Consider the following 22,584-nt stretch of genomic DNA (forward strand, 5'->3'; position numbering starts at 1 on the left):
TAGCTCAGCTTCAGAAAACCGGTCAGCTGCGATTGGTCGTTAGCTGAGCCCTGAGCAACTGTGATGTCATTTTCAGTCGACACAAGTGACAAAATGGCCGCCCCTTGAGATCTATTAAAACCTGTGGATGTTGCTCCTTAATGCATATTCCACAAACGCAATATTCATCAGAATGCCGCGTTTAGACTAATAAATAAATAAATAATAGAACTTATTCTTGCCAAGACAAAAAAATCGGGTTGACTTCCACTTTACAGCTGTTTGCACATTGGCTTGTGCCAAAGACGATTATTGAATACTGCTCAAGATAACATTCAATAAATGTTTGTTTGTAGGTTCTACTTTCTGTCAGATGACGAGCTTCTGGAGATTCTGTCTCAGACCAAAGACGCCACTGCTGTGCAGCCACACTTGCGCAAATGCTTTGAGAACATTGCACGGGTTGGTTTTTTTTTTTTAATTTGTTTTTGACCATTTTTTTTTTTTTTCCCCAACTCGAATCGAACGACTGCAAACACCTTTGACACCGTGTCCCTGTTCCTCCGCAGCTTAAATTCCAGCCGGATCTTCTGATCACACATATGTACTCCGGAGAAGGAGAGGAGGTAAAGCTGGCCGTGACTGTCATGCCCTCCGGGAATGTGGAGGACTGGCTGAGGCTGGTGGAAAGATCCATGACGGCGACAGTCAGGGATTACATTGACCGCTCCCTCAAAGTTTACCCGGAGGTGTGTGCGAGTTCCACTTCCAAGCCATGAAATCCATTCATGTTTACCGTGCCCTCTCGTCTGGGCATTTTCAGAAACCTCGCGAAGAGTGGGTTCTATCCTGGCCTGGCCAGGTGGTCATAGCTGGCTGCCAGGTGTACTGGACTGCCGAGGTGTCGGAGGCTTTGGAGCGGGGCGACTTGGCCGACCGGCTTTTTCCTCAACTGCAGAAACAGGTGGCCAACGGTTCAAACGCGGCGCGCAGGACGCGCTTACATTTTAGCGCGTTCCCTTTTTGTTCGCGCAGCTGGGCAACCTGGTGCACCTGGTGAGAGGGGGCGTCTCGAAAATGCAACGGGCTGTGCTGTCCGCCCTCATCGTCATTGAGGTGCACGCTAAAGATGTCGCCGGCAAGCTGGTGGAGCTGGGCGTGTCCAGCGTCAATGACTTCGAGTGGATTAGTCAGCTCAGGTTCATCCGGCCTCTCTCGCTCGTTAACACGTCAGTCCAAAGCGCCTGTACGCTGTCATGACATTGCCGTGTGTGGACTTTGTAGATATTACTGGGCCAGAGAGGACTTGTACATCCGAGCCGTCAATGCAGAGTTTTTGTATGGATACGAGTACCTCGGAAACTCTGGGCGACTGGTCATCACCCCGCTCACAGACAAGTATGCTTTTTACCAACACTGGCGGAGCTCGAGGGGGGCACTGAAATACACCCCAGGTGCCAGGCCATATACAGTAATTGATTTGGGGGTATTTTTCCGATTTTTTTTTTTTTTTTTCCGGGAATTTTTTTTTCTACATTTCCCTCCCCCCTGTCCCCTGTTGGGAAGATATGCTGACTATTTCTCAGCGTTTTCTGAAGAGTTTTTTGGGTTTGTAAAAAAATCCTAGCTCCACCAGTGTTTATGAATGAGCATTTTTTTTTTATAGTGCCAAATCCCCAAAACGTTGATGGCTGAGCACATCTCACAAAGACCATGGCCGTCCTCCTTCGAGATGTGTCGACGCTCGGGGACAATATGAATCGTTTCAATTCACGTTTTTTGCCTCCCCCAGATGCTACCTTACGCTGACAGGTGCCCTCCACCTCAAGTTTGGAGGAGCTCCTGCCGGTCCGGCAGGCACGGGAAAAACAGAAACCACTAAAGATCTGGGAAAGGCACTCGCCATCCAGACGGTCGTTTTCAACTGCTCTGACCAGCTGGATTTTATGGCAATGGGCAAATTCCTCAAAGGCTTGGCCAGGTTGGTGTCGGTACCTTCCTTTTTCTTCAGACATGTACGAGCTGTAAAGATGTAGTGGATTGTATCCGGCCCGCACTGCATTTGAAAACACTTGGTTTGTAGATTGAGTAGTGGAAAATATCTTGTGTGACCCCAATCCTGGAACTTTCCTCACACGTGAGGATGTCTTGGCTTTGAATATGAAAAGTTGCATTTGTGACTTTGTATTTCCAGCTCCGGCGCCTGGGCATGTTTTGACGAGTTTAATCGTATTGATGTGGAGGTGTTGTCCGTGGTGGCTCAACAGATCACCACCATACAAAAGGCTCAACAGCAAAGGGTGAGTGAGGTGCTGCGTGATTGGAACCCAACTGGGAAATGGGTACGCTGCTGCAGTTAGTACTGTGTTGTATTACAATTAGGGCTGTCAAAGTGAAGGCGTTAACCGTGGAGATGAATTAAAATCTCATCACGCGCTAAAAGAAAAATTCACTCGTTTCATTTACTTCCTCCTAGCAGCTGACCTGCGCTCGCTGTGCGCTTTTACGTAGTTTTACTTGAAAAATTTCAAAGCCACGTGCCAATACCATATTAGTTGTACGTCTCTGGTGTATGGCTCAACTGGTGTATTTTACAGGAAAAGAATCGTATTCGAGGATCAAAGAAAGCTAGTAGAACAGTCTTCGAATCGAAATATACTTGTATTTTTTTTTTCCACGTTAATGCCAAGATTTTACTCAAGGAACTATCGGTTCCAAGCTTTGTAAAAAATTGTACTTGAAAAATCGGATTAATCGCGATCAATTATGGACAATCTTGCGATTCATTAGTTAAAAATTTTGAATCGCTTGACAGCACTAATTCCAAGTTGATGTCCTTGAATACGTTTGTATTTGGGAGGAAACTTTTGCACGCATATGTACGTCATTTTCTGCCATCGAGTCGTGCGTGTCCTCAACAACCGATTGCGTCTTTTGTGCTTTTAGGCAGAGAGGTTTGTTTTCGAGGGTTCTGAGATCCCGCTTGTCCCCTCCTGTGCTGTCTTCATCACCATGAATCCTGGTTACGCCGGCCGCACAGAGTTACCGGACAATCTCAAGGTTTGAAAATTGCCGATGGAATTTCAACATTCGGTCGAGCAAATGTCGTGATGTGTTCTTCCAGGCCCTGTTTCGTCCGGTGGCCATGATGGTCCCTAACTTTGCCATGATAGCCGAGATCTCACTCTACTCGTTCGGCTTCAGTGATGCCAAAGTCCTCTCTCAGAAAATCACCAGCACTTTCACGCTCTCCTCGGAACAACTTAGCTCTCAGGTGAGGATAGAGGAGAGAAGGATCTCGACGTATTGAGACAAATGACCCGTGGCCTCGTATCAGGTTAACTTTGCCGGCGTTTCAAACTCTTTCCTAACTTCTTGGCTTCGGTAATGTACACTTTTGGGAGAGGTAGTAATCTCACTGTTAATTCTTGTGTGTAGTTTGCGAGTTTGTAGTAGAATTGAACAATTTTCTTCGTCCTATCTTCAGGATCACTATGATTTTGGAATGCGATCTGTGAAGTCTGTCATCTCAGCGGCCGGAAATCTAAAGCGAGAAAATCCCAATATGAACGAGGTTTGGTGCTTTTGTTGTCCTCGCTGGTGTCCGGTTAGCAGCGACGTGCTGACGATCCCGCCCACTCGCAGGAGTTGATCTGCCTGAGGGCCATCAAAGACGTCAACGTGCCGAAATTTTTACGAGATGACCTGAAACTCTTCAACGGCATCGTGTCCGACCTTTTCCCAAAGACCAAACAGGAGCCGATCGACTACGGCACGCTTGAGGAATCGATGCGTACTGTATGTACTAAGATGAACCTCAAAGACGTCGATGGTTAGTTCGTCTGGTTCATTTCGATGTTGTGTTCGGCCCGGCGTGTGTTTGACCGTTGCCGTCTGTGATTGCAGAATACATTGGGAAATGTATTCAACTGTATGAGACCACCGTGGTCAGACACGGCCTAATGTTAGTGGGACCCTCTGGATCAGGTAAAACCAAGGTGAGTTTTTTATGTGCGCTGTGTTGTCCAAAGTCATGCAGTAAAGTGTGATCATCATGTGGCGTTTTAGTAGGGATGTAACGATTAATCGAAAATCGATTGGACATCGATTCGCCCCGATTAATCGAAAAATCCACTTGATTCTATTCTCCTGGAAAATGATGTCTTGAAATGTTTTTTTCATTCCAGATGCATAGCACATTTTGAATGTGTAGATCCAATTATGATTTTGCGCCACACATCATTGCGCATTGCGTTTGTGGATGGGTGCACTTTTTAAGAAGTGGACTCGAATCAGGGCTTGAGTGAATCGTTACATGCCTACGTTTCAGTGTTACGAAGTCCTCGGTGCAGCGATAACGGCTCTCAAGGGGCAGCCCTCTGTCAGCGGCGATTTGTATGAGGCTGTTCAGACGTACGTGCTCAACCCCAAGTCGATCACGATGGGGCAGCTTTACGGGGAGTATGACTTGCTCACGCATGAGTGGTAAGTGGCACCCTGCCTGACCGAAGCCAGAAAATGACAAGACCGATGAGAAATTGCATTTCGCGCCAACATTGTAGGACAGATGGCATCCTCTCTTCTTTAATCCGGATGGGTACATCAGTTATGGACAATGATAAAAAGTGGTACATGTTCGATGGGCCAGTAGATGCCGTCTGGATCGAGAACATGAACACCGTGCTGGATGACAACAAAAAACTTTGCCTCAGCTCCGGAGAAATCATCAAGCTGACCGAGGTAGGGGAGAAGCAGCTCTTGAGTTTGGACCACCTTGACCGATCATTTATTCCATTCCCTCTTTTTCACATCAAATGTGTTTCTTCCCTTTTCATTTCATTAATTCCTTCCCGACCTACCTTCTTGCCTTTCTCCCATCCTTTATCTATTCATACTTTCATTTTAGCTTCCCAAACGTTGGCCTTGCAGGTGGACATGCTAACCACTTGACCATAACGCTGTCTCCATTTTCCTTTATTATCATTTTCCTTCAACCGACCTAATTGTCCCTCTTTTTCCTTCCTTCCTTCCTCGTTACATCCATCTGACGTTGCTTCTTTTCGTCTGTAGTCGTCCATCCTACCGGTAACTATAAAAGAGCACAAAAAAAAAAAAAACATTTGCCCACAATCAACCTGGTGTGATGTCACATGTTCATGTGACATGAAAACTACGTGAAAATGCTATTTAAAGCTATTTAAAGCCCACTAGTTGATACAAGGAATTCTGATAAATATTGCATTTGTGGAATAAGAGTTAATCCACCCGTTTTTAGCCATCTCTGGGGGCGGCCGTTTTGTCACATCCGTCGACTGAAAATGACATCGCAACTGCTCAGAGTAGTTGTGATGTCATTTCCAGTTGACAGAAATGACAAAATGGCCACCCCCTGAGATTGCTAAAAAAAAATGGGTGGATTTTGCTGCTTAACTCCTATTCCACAAACGCACTATTCATCAGAATGCCGTGTTTCAACTAGCGGGCCTGCTGGCAACATATTCTTGAAAATCAACCCAAACATTTAAGTCAAACTAATGCTTTTGGTCGGATTTGAGCGGAGTGCGTTTGGCTATCAGTCAACGTGAACAGAACAAGTTGAAACCGGAATCCGCAATGATCAAATCAACGAATGTAAACGAATGTGGTTTGACCCATTTCAGTGCATGACCATGATGTTCGAGGTGCAAGACTTGGCGGTGGCGTCGCCAGCTACGGTGTCTCGCTGCGGTATGATCTACCTGGAGCCCAGCATTTTGGGCCTCGTCCCCTTTACAGATTGTTGGCTCAGGAAAGTCCCCAAAATCATCCGCCCGTTCACAGCGGAGCTCACGTCGCTGTTTGAGCGCTTCCTACAGGTGAGAGTGAAAAAGTGAAAAGAAGAAAATGCCCCAAGACATATCGTGCCATCTTTCGTCTTTCGGTCGACGCAGGACGCTGTCAATTTTATCCGCGTGTCGGTAAAGGAGGTCATCACATCGCTGGACAGCAATCTGACCTGTAGCCTTCTAAAACTCATGGACTGCTTCTTCAAGCCATTCAACTTTAGTGAGGTTTGTATGTGGAAATAATCCTTGCTATTTTTAATCAATCAATATAGTAAAAAAAAAAAAAAAGTCAATTTAGTGGATTATTTTTGGTATGTCACTATTGAGTCGACTATTTTGACTTAATTCATGATGGGTGGCATTTTACCGCTTAGCGCTTCCAAAATCTGCCTCCCCGCAATCCCTTTTTCTGCCGTTTCCGTGCTGTTTTGCGTAACCGCGCACCCATCGCAAATCCTTTTGCTGGTCTCTCGTAGGAAGACAAGCCACCGCCCCGAAATAAACTCGACCGTGTGAAGGAGCTGATTGAGCCGTGGTTCATATTCTCCCTGGTATGGAGCGTGGGTGCCACAGGAGACGGGCCCAGCAACCAGCGCTTTAGTGCCTGGCTCAAAGACAAGATGTCAGAAGAAAAGGTGCACGTCACAACCCTGTTTTTCGCATCAACGATCCAAAATGTGGCAGACCGGTGGTGCGAGTGTGTTTTTCCTGCAGATGAATTTATGCTTCCCGGAAGAAGGCCTGGTTTATGACTACAGGCTTGATGATGCAGGCATAAGTCGCTGGAATGAAGAAGAGGAAGACAAAAAGGACAGAAAGGTACACGGTTCTTGCTGAATAGAAAGAGAAAAGAATTGGAGGCTTTCCGGTCATTTCTGGCTGTGGAAGTCTTCATCATCTCCATCCAACAGGTGCAGTGGGTCAACTGGGTGAATGACGCAAAGAGTGTGGATATCACCCCGGAAACGAGTTACTCTGACATCATAGTTCCCACTGCTGACACAGTGAGAATGACTTTCCTCATGGATATGCTTTTGTCCAATATGAAGCCTGTAAGTCAATCTACACGTCCAAAAAGATGATGGCAAAACTGTCCGACTGCATGTACTAAAAACGGGAGTCAAGCCCCCCCCAAAAAAATGTCTTGACAAAAATGTGTTGTATGCAGGCCCACTAGTGGAAACGTGGCTTTTTGATGAATATTGCGTTTGTGGAATCTGAGCTAAGTCGTAAAATCCACCCGTTTTTGTCCATCTCGGCGGGCGGCCATTTTGCCACTTGCTGTCGACTGAAAATGACATCACAACTGCTCAGGCCTCCGATAACGATCAATCAGAAAACTGCTGAGCCGCGATTGGTCGTTACCTCATCCCTGAGCAGCAACTGTGATGTCATTCTCAGTCGACAGTAAGTGACAAAAATGGCCGCCCCCCCGAAACGGCTGAAAACGGGCGGATTTTTCGACTTAACTCATATCCCACTGACATTTACAATGCTTTTACTTGACTAAAATGCCCACTTTTGTTTGTTTTTTGTTTTTTTTTTGCATTTGTGAACCAGTTGCTTTGTATCGGGCCCACCGGGACAGGCAAGACCCTGGCCTTGTCTGACAAGCTGCTCAAGAACATGCACGCACGCTACGTCACACACTTCCTCATGTTCTCAGCGCGCACCTCAGCCAACCAGACGCAAGACTTTATCGATAGCAAGCTGGACAAAAGGTCGGCTCTATCAATTGATAGGCGCTTCGCGCGATTGGCCGGGCGGGCCTTGGTAACTCACCATCCGACTGTTGTGTGTCAGGCGGAAAGGTGTGTTTGCTCCTCCTAAAGGCAAGTACTTCATCTTCTTCATTGATGACCTCAACATGCCATTGCTGGAGACGTACGGGGCGCAGCCTCCGATTGAACTGCTGCGCCAGTGGATGGACCACACGGGCTGGTACGACAGGAAGCAGATTGGTGAGCGGCACCGGCTCATTCTGGAATGTCGAAAGACGACTCTAGAATGCTCTAATCTTGACTCATCGAGTTGCGCTCTGTGAAATGGCAAATTTCGGTACGATTTTTTTTTCCATCTGCTACTTTTCCTCCGCCGTAGGGGCTTTCAAGCAAATAGTGGACATCAATTTTGCCTGCGCCATGGGACCTCCAGGCGGAGGCCGCAACCCCATCACTGCGCGCTTCACGCGCCACTTCAGCTTTCTCTCCTTCACTGAGCTGGAGGATGCCAGCATGAAAAAGATTTTCTCGACCATTTTAGGCAGCTGGATGAGTGAGTCAGCCGCGCCACGCAGTTGCAATTATTGACAAATACATACAGCGCGGTGCGCGAGTCTCGGCCCACTTTTACACCGGTTGTTTTAGCAAGAAAAATAGGTTTAGTGAGGTACATCCGTTCGTTCTTGGCCCGTGTGTCAACCCGCCACAAAGTTTTGTTAAAACATTTTTTTTGGTCATTTTGATGTAATCCTGCTAACTGTAGCGCTGTCAGTCTGACCTCTGTCGTTAGAAGACCAAAGCGGTGGGCCAAATCTTTTCCACTGTTCCTTCTTTGTACTTCTTTGTTTTTGAGCACACGATTTTCTAATTCAGTGTATTTTCTCTTTAGATGGAAAGATGAGTAAAAAGAATCCAGGCAGTAAGTCAATGACACTGTACTTAATTAAAATAACTCTGTCTTCTAATTTATGGACTTAAAAAAAAAAAAATCATAAGAGTATCAAGAGTCTGAAAAATAATAGACTTGAATCCCCCCCCCCCATCATTTTCTCCCTCATCAGGATCAGTGCCGGAAATCGTGCCTCTGAACAACGCGATTGTCAACGCCACTATCCGCGTGTACGCCACTATTTGCTCTCAGCTTCTGCCAACTCCTACAAAGTCTCACTACACGTTCAACCTCAGAGACCTGTCCAAGGTTTTCCAGGGCATCCTCATGGCTGAGACTTGCATGATTGAGGTATTATCATCAAAAAAGGGGGGTCAAAAAAGTGCCACAATGCTCAAGTGGATCGAAATCCAGCGTAGGGCTACGGCACCTTAAATGTGTTGTTTTCTGCTTGAAGCGGAAGCCAACCGAAAAATTTATTTTTAAGAATATGTTCTATGCAAGCCCACTAGTTGAAACAGAGCATTCTGATAGATTTTGCCTTTGTGGAATAAGTGTTAATCCACTCGTTTTGAGCCATCTCTGGGGGCGGCCATATTGTCACTTCTGTCGACTGAAAATGACATCACGACTGCTCACAGTGACCAATCACGGCTCAGATTCAGAAAACAGGTCACGCGTGATTGGTCGTTGTGAGCAGTCGTGATGTCATTTTCAGTCGACGGAAGAAGAAATGGCCGCCCCCGGAGATGGCTAAAAACGAGTGCGTTTGCCTGCTTAATTTATAGTCTCACAAACGAAAAATCAATGAGGAATGCTGTGTTTCAACTAGTGGGCCTGCTGGGGAACATATTCTTGAAAAAAAAAAATGTTTGGGTTGACTTTTTAACTGAGATAACTGTTGTTGTGATTTGGGCTAAACAAATACAACTTGATTTGATTTTGATTTTTTTTTTATGCACTATTCATCCGAACTACATCCAGTTTTCTTTGGGTGGGCGGAGCATGTCCGTTGGTGGGCACTAACCCCCCCCCCCCCCCCCCCCCGGCCTGGACTGGCATCAGGTGCTAAAAGATGAAATCATTTTTGCTTGATCTTAGAACAAAGAGATGCTGCTTCAGCTGTGGTACCACGAAAACTGCCGGGTGTTCCAGGACCGTTTGGTGTGTGCCGAAGACCGCGAGTGGTTCAACTCACTGCTGAAGGAATTCATTCAGGAGTTTGGTTGCGATTTTGACGTGGTGGTGCCGTGCCAGCCCGTCCTGTACGGCGATTTCATGGTGCCCGGCGCACTGCACAAAGTCTACACCTTCATCGATGACAAGGAAAAGGTGAGCAGAGCAAACGGCTGCGCCCGCATATGAAATGTGGTGAGCTTCCTGCTTCATGGCGATGTTTGATAGTTGGAAGATGTTATGATGGAGTACATGGAAGACTACAACCAGAACTGCACGCCCAAGATGAAGCTTGTGCTCTTTATGGACGCCATCGAGCACGTCTGCCGAATCGGACGCGTCCTGCGCCAGCCGTTGGGCAACGCCCTGCTGCTCGGAGTCGGCGGCAGTGGACGACAGTCCCTCACTAAGCTTGCCTCATATATGTGAGAGTCCCGCATTTCGCACGTCATCCCCCCTGAAAGGTCTTAGCGGGAGAAATCAGAAATACATTCATGTTGAAAACACGTTTTAAAGCGGACGTCAACCCAAACGTATATTTTTTTTCAAGAATATGTTCCCGGCAAGCCCACTGGTTGAAACACGGCATTCGGATGAATATTGCGTTTGTGGAATATGAGTTAAGCAGCAAAATCGACCTCTTTTTTTTTTCCACTTAATTTTGTCACTTCTGTCGACTGAAAATGACATCACCAGTCACGGCTCAGCTTCAGAAAACCGGTCAGCCGTGATTGGTCGTTACCTGAGCAACTGTGATGTCATTTTCAGTCGACAGAAGTGACAAAATGGCCGCCCCCTGATATGGCTAAACAACGGGTGCATTTTGTTATATTCCACAAACGCAATATTCATCGGAATGCCGTGTTTCAACTAGTGGGCCTGCTGGGAACATGTTCTTGAAGAAAATATATATATTTTGTGATATCCACTTTAATGAGCTGCAACTTCTACATTGTTGTCTTATTTGTTGTTATTTCAGATCCGAGTACAAGTGTTTCCAGATTGAGCTTTCAAAGAATTATGGTCAGCTCGAGTGGCGGGAGGACATTAAAAGCATCATGATGAAAGCTGGCATTCATAACCAGCAGATCACCTTCCTTTTTGTGGACACTCAGGTTTTGGCTCGTCTCTTTTGCACCGCACCGCGACCGTGTGTTGAAAGTTGTGTGAAAAGCGTGACATCCTACATCCTCATTGCAGCGATGTTGTGAAATTGGTCTGGGAATGCAAACAATTTGCATTCTTTCCTCGCCAGATTAAAAGTGAGTCATTCCTGGAAGACATCAACAGCATTTTGAACTCGGGCGACGTTCCCAACTTGTACGCGTCAGACGAGCAGGAGCGCATCCTGGCGTCCATGAAGCCGGTGGTCCAAGAGTTGGCCCAGCAGCCAACCAAATCCAACCTGATGGCCGCTTACCTGAAAAGAGTGCGCACTAACATTCACACGGTCCTCTGCATGAGGTAAACAGTCCCTTCGGTGTTGTTTTTTTTTTTTTCTTTCAAAGCAAGTGAACAGAAGTGTGTCTGCGTTCTTTTCCGTTTTCATTCAATATCATCCCCGCCCCTTTTGCCATTCTTCAAAGTCCCATCGGGGAAGTGTTTCGTGCAAGGCTGAGGCAGTTTCCCTCACTGGTAACGTGTTGCACCATCGACTGGTTCAGTGCATGGCCCGATGAGGCTCTGCAAGCCGTGGCCACTTCGCTACTTAATGAGTTGCCCGAGCTAGAAGCCTGCCCCGAAATCATGGACGGACTGGTGAGGATGCTATTTGTGTTTTCCTTTATCATGGGAGGAAATGATAGAAATAGAGATTTGCTTTTTCTTGTGTGGAGCCACCAACAAAGACATTTTTTTTTTCTTTTTCCAGACAATAATGTGCATGAAGATCCACCAGATTGTGGCCCAGAAGTGTGAACAGTTCCTGGCTGAGCTTTCTCGCCAAAACTACGTGACACCAAAGAGCTACCTGGAACTGCTGAATATCTTCTCGAATCTCATTGGACGCAAGAAGCAAGAGCTGTGTCATGCTCGTGAGCGCATGAGGACCGGTCTGGACAAGGCAAGCCCCCCCCACCCGGAGGACGCGCGACACCTTTTATGCGTTTGTTCATCTTGCAACGTCACACCTTTGGATTGGAGGGCTTCGCTTTGATTGCGTGTTAAATATTCTCCACTAAAAAGTAGGGATGTAACGATTAATCGAAAATCAATTTAAAAATCGATTTGTCTCGATTAATCGATTTGATAATTTGAAAAATGGAGTTGATTAAATTCACCTCGAAAATTATGTCTTGAAACGTTTTTTTCATTCCAGATACATAGCACATTTTGAACGTGTAGATCAAATGATGTAAATATTTTAAAGAATCGAATCAGGAGCTGAAAATCGAATCGAATCAGGGCTTGAGTGAATCGTTACACCCCTACTAAAAAGTCTTTTGGGACTGAATGTGCGTTCCGATTGTGTAGCTTCTCAGCACGGCAGAGGATGTGAGTAAGATGCAAGAGGAGCAGGAGGTGATGAGGCCTCTTTTGGAGGAGGCTGCAAGGGAAACCGAGGTCACGATGGAAACCATCAAAGTAAGGGAAAATGCGACGTCTTTGAATGCGTCGTGCGTCATGTGACTACAAACGTAATCAAGCGTCCGTTTCGCCATGGCAGAAAGACTCGGTGATTGCAGAGGAGACGCGGAAGTCGGTGCAAGAAGAAGAAGCCAAAGCTTCGGAGAAGGCCCGCGTCGCGGGGGAAATTGCCACCGATGCGCAGAGGGATCTGGACGAGGCCCTGCCAGCCCTGGATGCCGCAACCACCAGCCTCAAGTCACTCAACAAGAATGACGTCACTGAGGTCACACACTTGGATTTGCTGGACGTCCCCGCACATGGCCAACTCCAACTTGGCTTTGTTTTTCAATTGCGGACTGCCTCCGTAGGTGCGAGCCATGCAGCGTCCTCCTGCAGGGGTGAAGCTGGTGATTGAGGCTGTGTGCATTATGAGGGACGTCAAACCGAAGAAGGTGCCTGGAGAAAAACCTGGAACCAAGGTTGATGACTACTGGGAACCTGGAAAAGTATTACTACAGGACCCTGGCAAGTTTCTGGATAGCCTTTTTGGCTATGATAAGGTAGCGTTACATGCACATTCCATCTTGTTTATTGTGTTGTATACACTTCTTGATAGCGAGGGTGGGCACAGTATGCAGATGCACATATACTCTCGCCTTTAATCCTGCCCACCGATTCTTCAAATGATCAACAACCCTGCAATGTTTGTTGCAATAATTAAGCATTTTTTTGGTTGAATAAAATATAATTATTCGTGTTTTTTTTTATCTCATTGAAAAATTGCTTAAAGGGGGAGGTCAACCCAAACATTTATTTTCAAGACTATGTTCTACGCAGGCCCATTAGTTGAAACATGGCATTCTGATTAATTTTGCGTTTGTGGAATATGGTATACGTTTTGAGCCATCTCAGGGGGCGGCCATTTTGTCACTTTCTGTCAACTGAAAATGACATCACAACTGCTCAGGGCTCAGGTACCAACCAATCACGGCTCACCTGTTTTCTGAAGCTGAGCCGTGATTGGTTGTTACTTGAGCCGTGAGCGATTGTGATGTCATTTTCGGTCGACAGAAAGTGACAAAATGGCCGCCCGCTGAGATGGCTAAAAATGGGTGGATTTTGCTGCTTAACTCATATTACAAAAATGCAATGTTAATCAGAATACCGTCATTAGACTAGCCTGCATAGAAAATATTCTTGAAAAAAAAAATTGGGGTTGATTTTCACTTTATCAAAAAATAAATAAAATAAATAAAAAACATCTGACCTTTTAATTTTGTTATGTGGATTTAGCAGTATCCGCATGAAAGTAGCACGGGTAAGAATAATAACAGTTTATGGTGCTGTGTAGCAAGGTAACATGTCACCAGAGCAACTTTTATTCACATTTTACATTAAAATCTGGATAATTCCAAGGCTAGTTCAGCCAAGCCATTTTGGCTGTGTCACACCTGAAAACATTACCCTGTGTTTCAGGCATTCACTTTTTGCGGCTGCATCGTTAAAAAAACGACTCAACCGTTTCTTCCACTTGATATTTCTGCAGGAGAACATCCCAGAAAGAGTGATAGCTTTGGTGCAGCCTTACATAGATAACGAAGAATTCCAGCCTGCCGCCATCGCCAAAGTCTCCAAAGCCTGTACCTCAATTTGTCAGTGGGTTCGAGCCATGCACCTTTATCACTTTGTGGCCAAGGGTGTGGAGCCGAAAAGGGTAAAAACACGGGCTCTGTGTTTGACTCGCTGAGTCTGGATTTGACCGTGCGCACGGTGTGTGACGCCACTCTGAGTGCATCGTTTCAACAGGCAAACCTTATCTCTATTTGCACAGCAAGCTCTCAAGGCAGCCCAGGAGGAGTATGATGAGTCCCAGAGAAGTCTGAAAGCCGCGAAAGAAATGCAAGCCGCCGTGGAGAGCGGGATCGCGGCGCTGCAGGCCAAGTACCAAGACTGCCTGGCCAAGAAAAATGAGCTGGACAACAAGTATCAACTGTGTGAGATACGTCTGGTTCGAGCAGACAAGGTGAGAGGAAGCAATGAGAAACTTGATTTTTTTTTTTTTTTTTGTACATAAAATCACTCAACACGCTCATGCGATGGAATTAGCTGTGCTGAAATGATGCTAACCTGCTGGAGTAACAATCAACCTGTACTTGTACTTCTCGTAATTTTGTTTGTACGCGTAGCGCTGGAATCTTGATGACTGCTTTTGACCTGGCTGGTCCATGTTGACGATTCGCTTTGTCCTTCAGCTTATCGCCGGACTGGCAGATGAGAAAACACGCTGGAAAGAGACGGTGCTCCATCTGGAATACATGGTCAGTAATGTGGCAGGTGACGTGCTGATGTCTGCGGGATACGTATCGTACCTGGGACCCTTCACCGTAAGTTTCACCACACCATTAAAGGAAAGGGAGAAACCAGAATCTTCTACAATAGGTTTTGTTATATTCTCTGAGTTTTTATAGCTCGTGGAGTAAAATTAAAGCAGCACCGGGCAAGAATTCAACCTTCATATTTGTTTTTTTCCACAACTCTTTTGTCATGCCCTGGGGGGGTCTGTATCGTTTTTACTGGCTCTAAGCAACTTTGAGGAGGATGGGGGCAAAAAATGGCACACAAAAAAAATATACAAATATCCTGAATTGCTTTACGGCATATGTCACTTCCTCCTTTCGCTATAAGGACGGAAGTTGAGCCAAACGTCTACGCGCTATTACTGGTGTCATGGCAGAAGCCCTAAAAAAAAAAAAAAAAAAAAAAAAAAAAGTATTGTTTAAACCAAATTAATATCATGACCTCATCACTATTCATCTTTCACACAGTAACTGGAAATAGAAATGTAATTCAGTCCAATTTGCAGGCCAGCGAGAGCTCAGGATTTCACGACGAATGTGGTTGACTTTTGTCAAAACACTACCGCCTTTGTCCACATGGCGCCGCCATAACCAACAAAAACTGACACGTGACACGGTGTTGCTTTAAATGTGTTTTGTTTTGTTTTAAGACTTGTACACAAGTGAGTGAATGACGCACGGTTGCATAATCTAAATGGACAAGCTCTGTTTTTGTGCTTGTAGGGCTCCTACCGGGCAGCCATGGCAGAGATTTGGCTGCGATGTTTCAAGGAGTTAAACGTTCCGCACACTGACGCCCCCAATCTCATAACCACTCTCGGAGATCCCGTCAAGATCCGCTCCTGGCAGGTCGGAATTGACTTCAATGGTTCGTTTTCCCATTCGAGCCTCACGCTGCTGTCTGTCGATGAAAACAGCTCTCGGGTCTGCCGAAGGACAACCTGTCGGTGGAGAATGCCGTCATTGCCCAGTATTCCCTCCGCTGGGCTCTCTTCATTGATCCTCAAGGGCAAGCCAACACGTGGATCAAAAGCATGGTGCGTTGTGCCTTCACACCGAAAATGCAATTCTCGCCGTAAAAACGTGTCCCTGCCACAGAGAATCCGCGGCAAAAAGTCTTGTATGCACTTCTTAAGATTTGAAGCCTTGATTGCATCCATTCTGTCCGTGATGAGACGCACTCTGTCGACCAGGAGCGGGACAGTGGATTGGAGATCATCAAGCTCAGCGACCGGGATTTCCTCCGCAGTCTTGAAAATGCAATTCGCTTTGGTAAACCCTGCTTGCTGGAGAATATAGAAGAGGACCTGGATCCTGCTCTTGAACCCGTTTTGCTGCAGCAGGTGAACACACGAACACTTGATGATGAAAGTGTGAAGTGGCAGCGCGAAGGGAGAGCTGATGGCCGCTATCATTTACGCAGGTTTTTGAGGGGCCGCTATGCTTATTCTAGATTTAGCAATGAATGACATGCACTTAACCTTGGTTATGGTAAATGTAGCCTAAAGGCTAGCATACTACCATATTTTGAATTGAACCTAGCGTAGCATTTTGGGGACTGATTCTGTTTTATTTACAATTTGTTGGACCACATCCCTGTGATCGAACTAAAAAGGCCTCACATTTTCTTTTGCTCGGCTACCAGGCAGTCTTGTTATCTTCTCGGAAAAAAATAGGGTGGGGTGGAGGTCATTTGGGGTATGCATGGATGACACAACCCCAAACACGCTTTTCTCGAGTTCCTCTCACTGTTTGAGTTTCGCTCAGGGTTTGCACTTGAAATTGCTTTCGTGCATGACATTACACCGCTGAACACACCTGTTGGCCTTTAGACATTTAAAGAGCAAGGCAGCTTAAAACTGAAGCTGGGCGACTCGACCATCCCATACCATGAGAGTTTCAAGTTTTACATCACCACCAAGTTGCCAAACCCACACTACTCGCCAGAGGTGTCCACTAAAGTCACCCTCATCAACTTCACGCTGTCACCAAGGTAACGCTCATTCTTTACAGCTATAATATTTTGTTTTTGTTTACGGCACAGATTTGTACTTTTCCTGCTGAAAGAAAAAAAAAAAAAACATAATTAAGAAGTACTCCACTGCTAAAAAGATGTTCAAAGAATATTCACATCCTAAAACAAAACATTGATTGCGCAATGTGAAGCAAATCCGGTGAATTTAAAAGCAACATTGTACATGCTTTCTCACGCACACACGCAACATGCAGTCTTTATATTATTTACGGTACGACCCTTAACTGCTTAATAAATTCTATTGATTTCAATCGTTTGAATGGATGACCCTGAATATGGCGATTGTGTATTTTCAGTGGTTTGGAAGACCAGCTGCTGGCCCAAGTGGTGGCGGCAGAACGTCCAGAACTGGAAACGGCAAAGAACCAGTTGATCGTCAGCAACGCCAAAATGAAGCAGGAGCTGAAAGATATCGAGGATGAGATCCTGTTCCGTCTCAGCTCCTCGGAAGGAAACCCGGTGGACAATCAGGAGCTCATTCAAGTTTTGGAAGCGTCCAAAGTCAAAGCTGGCGAGATCCAGGTTGGACACAGCACACGGCACTCGCAAATAGTTTTTCACGGGCAACTGAGTTGGTTATTGTACGATTGTCTTTTTTTTTTTGTACGAAGCGTGTTTTTTTTTTGTTGTTGTTTTTTTTTTTGTCAGGCCAAAGTGCTGGTGGCAGAGGAGACCGAGAAGGACATTGACGCCACGCGTCTGACGTACGTGCCGGTGGCCGTGCGCACGCAGATTCTTTTCTTCTGTGTATCGGACTTGTCCAACGTTGATCCCATGTACCAATACTCGCTGGAGTGGTTCCTTGGCATCTTCATGGTTGGCATCGCCAATGCTCAGCGAGCAGGTAGAGAGACGAGCCTCTGTCAATCTCATTCCGTGTCATTCGTATCGTTTTGGACCAGTTTCAGAGATTTGGGGATTCTCCGATTTCATCGGCGTCCACCGACTGTTTCTTTTTGCCCGCAGACACGGTGGAGCAGCGCATCGAGAACATTAATGAATATTTCACCTTCAGTCTGTACTGCAATGTGTGTCGCAGCTTGTTTGAGAAGCACAAGCTCATGTTTGCCTTTCTCCTTTGCGCTCGCATCCTAATGAATGATGGCGAAATCGACATGGTGAGCAAAATGACGCTTGCGCGTCCCAATTGATTGCAAGCGAGTCACATGGATTGCTTCGGTTTTTCCGTCAGGCCGAGTGGCGTAACTTGTTATCGGGAGGCATGCCCAACCAGGAACTCGCCAACCCGGCCGTTAGCTGGCTGTCGGACCGTGCCTGGAAGGACATCCTGGGCCTCAGTGTACTGGAGACCTACAAAGACCTGGCGTCCACTTTTGACCAGCACCTGCCGGACTTCAAGAACATCTTTGACAGCAACATTCCACACAGGCAAAGAGTGATGCTCCGACGGAATCGACAGAAGGCGTCAATATGGAACGGGTTGTCTTTTTGCGTACGTTTAGAGAGCCTCTGCCTGGCGAGTGGAACGCAACACTGGACCGCTTTCAAAAGCTGTTGGTTCTGCGCTGCCTGAGGGCCGACTGTCTGGTTCAAGGCATACAGGATTTTGTCTCCGTTAAGCTGGGCCAGCGCTTCATAGAACCGCAGGTATTATTCCTTTTTGTCCATTGTCGCTTTTTCATTTTCGTCCAGTTCACTAGTTTAACTCATTGTCTGCCATTGACAAATTTTCACAGTCTTGCCATTCAATCCCAGGAACTAATTTATATCATCTTTAGTGCTGTTAAATGATAAATTTTTTTTTTTAACTAATTAATCGCGAAATTATCCATAATTAATTACGATTAATCGTATTTTTCAACTACAATTTTTTACAAAGCTTGGAACCGACATTTACTTCAGTAAAATCTTAGAATTAGTATGGAAAAAAATGTAAACTTTATTTTGAGTCAAAGACTGTTCTAATAGCTTTCTTTGATCCTTGAATACGATTATATTTCCAGCTTTTGATCCGACATGAGACTGAAGGTTTTCTGCTGTTTCCCGGTGTCTATTGTAAACGGTATTTTGTGTTTTAATTTATTGCTTTCACTTGTTATATTATTGCTGTTTTGGTGGTGTAATCTAAAGTGCTTTTGTTACAGCTGTAGCTGTTATGAAATGCGCTATAAAAATAAAGTTGTATTGTATTGTATAAAACACAACAGTTCAACAATACACCAAAGACGTACAACTAATATGGTATTTGAATTTGGCTTTTCGAAGTGTGCAAATTATTTTGGATTTCTCCAGTGAGCCATCGAGCAACTTTTTAAAGAAAAACCACGTAAAAGTCGGTCTTTGCGACAGTGACCTTCTTCTAAATTTGGCTGCACGGTGAGCAGAGGTCAGCTGCTACAGGAATGAAATAAAACTGAGTTAACTGAGTAAAATTTTTTTTTTAGTGCGTTACAAAATTTAAATTAATCTCAATATTTACTGCTTTAACTTTGACAGCCCTAATTATTTTCAATTTTTCTCAAACATTAGGGTAAAAGAGGGTCTGAAAATGTCTGGCAGTGAATTAGTTGATATCGAACGGATGAAGAAATTGTCCGCAGTTGCGAGTTTTATTTTGTGGCCGTATTTTCCCCCCATCTCTTTTCCAGACATCCGACTTAGCGGTGGTCTTTAAGGAGTCGTCTCCGTCCTCCCCGCTCATCTTTGTTTTGTCTCCGGGCACTGACCCAGCTTCCGACCTCTACAAGTTTGCTGACGCCATGCACTTCTCCAAGAAAATGACTGCCATCTCCCTGGGCCAAGGCCAGGTTGAACACTCGCGCACACGGAACACGCATGATCCCGTCGGTGTAAGCCCCGCGTTCAGCTGCACTCTCCCCCTCGGCTCTCTGCGGCTTTCAGGGCCCCTTGGCTGAAGCCCTGATGCGCACAGCCATGGAAAGAGGTCAATGGGTCTTCTTTCAGAATTGTCACCTGGCACCCAGCTGGATGCCGTCGCTGGAAAGCCTTATTGAGAACATCGACCTAAAGGTTTCTGAAACTGAAACTGAGGCTAGGTTCACGCCGCAGGCAAATGCGTCCCAGATCGGATCTTTTTGCCCATATGCCATATCTTAATTTTTATTTTTTTTTTTATGACAGTCTGAACGGCTCAATTCCGATTTTTTTCAAATGCGACCTGGGTCGCTTTCTTATGTGGTCCTGGATCGGAAACGTATCCGATCTTTTCCAAAGCGTTCGCGGTATTGAACATGAAGCATAAAGTGGACATTTATGGCGATCGTAGTAATTCAGCCACGGCTCAGATACGTTCATTTTTTACGCACGGTTAAGGCGTGACGTCATCGTTAGTGATGTCTCCATGAAATGAGATGTTAAAGCCTCGCCTCGTCATTATCCCCAAATACTGTATTTATTTCTACCTGCTACCTAATCGCTTGACTGTACAAATGCCCTGCCCCGCTGGAGCACATTTACTTCCGCAAATTTACTTACATTCATAATGTAATATGAACGCTTACACAAAAAAAATATGATTTTTTTTTCAAAAAATCCGAATTCAGCACTAAGACCTGCGGTGTGAACCTAGCCTGAAACACTTTTTTTTCCCCACCCCACTAAATTTAGCTGTTGAAACGATTATTTTTGCTATGTCACAGGTACACAAAGATTTCCGTTTGTGGCTCACAAGCCTGCCCAGCAATCGGTTCCCAGTGTCCATTCTGCAAAACGGGACAAAGATGACGATTGAGCTGCCCAAAGGAATCAAGGCCAACCTACAGAAAACGTACCTCAAGCTCACCAATGATTTTATTAATTCCTCCAACAAGGTGCCGTTCTCCCACAGTCCTCTCGTGATAATAAATCTCTTGCCCTTTATTTTCATTTAAAAAAAACAAAAAAAAAAACATGTTGCCTCTGTTTTGTTGGCTCCAGGTATCACACCTGAAGTCGTTGCTCCTGTCTCTCTGTTTGTTCCACGGAATTGCTCTTGAGCGAAGGAAGTTTGGCCCGTTGGGCTTCAATATTCCCTACGAGTTCACCGATGGCGATCTGAACATCTGCATCAGCCAACTCAAAATGTTTCTGGATGAGTACGATAACATTCCTTACAAGGTGACTGCATTTGACGCGTTCAACAAGACGTGTTTGAGGCTTTTCATCAGCATGACTTTGTCCCTTCTTTTATTTGTGTGCAGCTTCCTATCTGCAGTTGTGTTCATTATGTACAGAATGTGTATGACAGATTATGCATTTGTAATTTATTTTAAAAGGAAGTCAACACCCCAATTTTTCTTTACAAGAATATGTTCTATGCCACCCGTTTTTGTCCATGTCAGGGGGGCGGCCATTTTGCCACCTGCTGGCGACTGAAAATGACATCACAGTTGCTCAGGCCTCAGATAACGAGCAGTCATGGCTCAGATTCAGAAAACAGATGAGCTATGATTGGTTGTTATCTGAACCTTGAGTAGTTGTGATGTCATTTTCAGTCGACTGCAAGTGACAAAATGGCCGCCCCCTGACATGGACAAAAATGGGTGGATTTTACTGCTTAACTCATATTCCACAAACGCAATACTCATCAGAATGCCAGGTTTTAACTAGTGAAGGCTCAAAGAACATATTGTTGTGAATTTTTTTTCGGGTTGACTTCCCGCTTTAACTTTGAAAATCCATTGAAACCAAATCCTAAACTAATCTGAGCAAGTCATAGTTTGTTATTCCTAGGAAGCATTTTACATCCGCATCGTCTTCCCTTGATTCTGTAAACAAACAACATCTTGGCCTTTCTTCTACACTCAGATGATTCTCTCATGCACATTCACGGTCTCCTTCATTGGCCCATTTTCCGTCCAGGTGCTGAAATACACCGCAGGGGAGATCAATTATGGGGGCCGTGTGACAGATGAGTGGGACAGACGCTGTCTCCTCAGTGTGCTGGAAGATTTCTACTGTCCTGCTGTGCTCAAAGAGGATCACATTTACTCGGAATCTGGAGTTTACCGACAGATCGAAACAAATGTGGACGTCAAGGTTCGTTTTATTTGCACCGACTGTCGGGCTTGTCCAGGATGTTATTCTCCATTTCACCAGCAGTCTTAATGTTTTCTTTGCTCTTTGTTACCTATCACAAAGCAAAATAGGTTGCGTGGCGTCTGTGGTGCAAATGTGATGATTCACAATTTTTTTTTTAAAATTGTATTTCTTTTTACAACACAAACCTCTACTTAGAATGCACGGGTTTGGTCAAGTTTGTTCGTGCGCTTTCACGCCTTAGGGTTACCTGGCATACGTCCACAGTCTGCCCATCAATGATACACCTGAGATCTTTGGTCTCCACGACAACGCTAACATCAGCTTTGCTCAGAATGAGACGTTTGCTCTGCTGGGCGCTGTGCTGCGCCTCCAGCCTCGAACTGCGTCGGCTGGCGGCAAAACGCTGGAGGAGGTATTCATTTCCGTCACCTGCGTCATTTGCTGTCACAACAGCCCGCTGTCATCTCATATGGGGGATTCACTGCCTCGTTTGTTTGTGACTGGTGAAGACACAGTAGAGTGTGTGTGTGTGTAACAGTGAGCGACCTCTTCCTGTCCCACAGATAGTGGAGGAGATCGTAGCAGGCATCGTGGTGAAGGTCCCACAGCCTTTTGATATTCAGGAGGTGACGGAAAAGTACCCCGTGCTCTATGAAGAGTCCATGAACACGGTGCTCATGCAGGAGGTCATCAGGTAACAGAAGTATATCTCGCTTTTCTGTCAGATTTTCAGACCTCCGTCGTGGCTTAAACAAGTCACCATTAAAAAAGTTGACACTCACCATTTCTAGAACATCGTGCTTCCCGAAAGGAGGTAAAATTTCATCCAGTTTGTGGAATGCCATCAAACTTTAAAGTACCTAATGTGTGTGTGTGTGTGGGGGGGGGCATAGTGGAAATACCATCATATCAACATCTTTAGACTGGAAATAATAATGAACACAGACATTAACATAAGTAGAGAAAATACCAAAATATTGCAACTTCGCAACAGACCGAGTTGAACATATTTTTCAACTGTCTTGCTTCTACT

The 22,584-nt window shown here is 45.4% G+C and overlaps 1 protein-coding gene across 2 annotated transcripts in view; it reads left to right on the forward strand.

Annotated features, from left to right (window-relative positions):
- Nucleotides 1-22,584, forward strand: part of dnah1 (dynein, axonemal, heavy chain 1) — a 36,327-nt gene that overhangs the window by 10,152 nt on the left and 3,591 nt on the right. For both annotated transcript variants that reach the window (XM_086040272.1, XM_086040273.1), the window contains exons 24-75: nt 336-441; nt 549-728; nt 803-943; nt 1,015-1,178; nt 1,264-1,377; nt 1,772-1,960; nt 2,174-2,279; nt 2,926-3,039; nt 3,104-3,253; nt 3,467-3,553; nt 3,625-3,811; nt 3,886-3,977; nt 4,310-4,464; nt 4,542-4,719; nt 5,640-5,834; nt 5,910-6,029; nt 6,281-6,439; nt 6,519-6,623; nt 6,716-6,856; nt 7,365-7,525; nt 7,608-7,765; nt 7,905-8,078; nt 8,415-8,444; nt 8,587-8,765; nt 9,516-9,746; nt 9,819-10,015; nt 10,570-10,705; nt 10,846-11,054; nt 11,177-11,348; nt 11,461-11,652; nt 12,063-12,173; nt 12,256-12,441; nt 12,527-12,718; nt 13,705-13,872; nt 13,990-14,181; nt 14,411-14,542; nt 15,239-15,364; nt 15,433-15,552; nt 15,709-15,858; nt 16,348-16,508; nt 16,847-17,072; nt 17,199-17,394; nt 17,517-17,668; nt 17,743-17,939; nt 18,014-18,158; nt 19,160-19,318; nt 19,413-19,541; nt 20,171-20,341; nt 20,448-20,627; nt 21,372-21,548; nt 21,793-21,963; nt 22,115-22,245. In XM_086040272.1, coding sequence (XP_085896398.1) covers nt 336-441; nt 549-728; nt 803-943; nt 1,015-1,178; nt 1,264-1,377; nt 1,772-1,960; nt 2,174-2,279; nt 2,926-3,039; nt 3,104-3,253; nt 3,467-3,553; nt 3,625-3,811; nt 3,886-3,977; nt 4,310-4,464; nt 4,542-4,719; nt 5,640-5,834; nt 5,910-6,029; nt 6,281-6,439; nt 6,519-6,623; nt 6,716-6,856; nt 7,365-7,525; nt 7,608-7,765; nt 7,905-8,078; nt 8,415-8,444; nt 8,587-8,765; nt 9,516-9,746; nt 9,819-10,015; nt 10,570-10,705; nt 10,846-11,054; nt 11,177-11,348; nt 11,461-11,652; nt 12,063-12,173; nt 12,256-12,441; nt 12,527-12,718; nt 13,705-13,872; nt 13,990-14,181; nt 14,411-14,542; nt 15,239-15,364; nt 15,433-15,552; nt 15,709-15,858; nt 16,348-16,508; nt 16,847-17,072; nt 17,199-17,394; nt 17,517-17,668; nt 17,743-17,939; nt 18,014-18,158; nt 19,160-19,318; nt 19,413-19,541; nt 20,171-20,341; nt 20,448-20,627; nt 21,372-21,548; nt 21,793-21,963; nt 22,115-22,245 — 8,094 coding nt within the window. The remainder of the gene's footprint in view (nt 1-335; nt 442-548; nt 729-802; nt 944-1,014; nt 1,179-1,263; nt 1,378-1,771; nt 1,961-2,173; nt 2,280-2,925; nt 3,040-3,103; nt 3,254-3,466; nt 3,554-3,624; nt 3,812-3,885; nt 3,978-4,309; nt 4,465-4,541; nt 4,720-5,639; nt 5,835-5,909; nt 6,030-6,280; nt 6,440-6,518; nt 6,624-6,715; nt 6,857-7,364; nt 7,526-7,607; nt 7,766-7,904; nt 8,079-8,414; nt 8,445-8,586; nt 8,766-9,515; nt 9,747-9,818; nt 10,016-10,569; nt 10,706-10,845; nt 11,055-11,176; nt 11,349-11,460; nt 11,653-12,062; nt 12,174-12,255; nt 12,442-12,526; nt 12,719-13,704; nt 13,873-13,989; nt 14,182-14,410; nt 14,543-15,238; nt 15,365-15,432; nt 15,553-15,708; nt 15,859-16,347; nt 16,509-16,846; nt 17,073-17,198; nt 17,395-17,516; nt 17,669-17,742; nt 17,940-18,013; nt 18,159-19,159; nt 19,319-19,412; nt 19,542-20,170; nt 20,342-20,447; nt 20,628-21,371; nt 21,549-21,792; nt 21,964-22,114; nt 22,246-22,584) is intronic.

This window comes from Filicampus tigris, chromosome 9, assembly GCF_054856515.1.
Source record: "Filicampus tigris isolate MCC_2025a chromosome 9, RoL_Ftig_1.0, whole genome shotgun sequence".
Lineage (NCBI taxonomy): Eukaryota > Metazoa > Chordata > Actinopteri > Syngnathiformes > Syngnathidae > Filicampus > Filicampus tigris.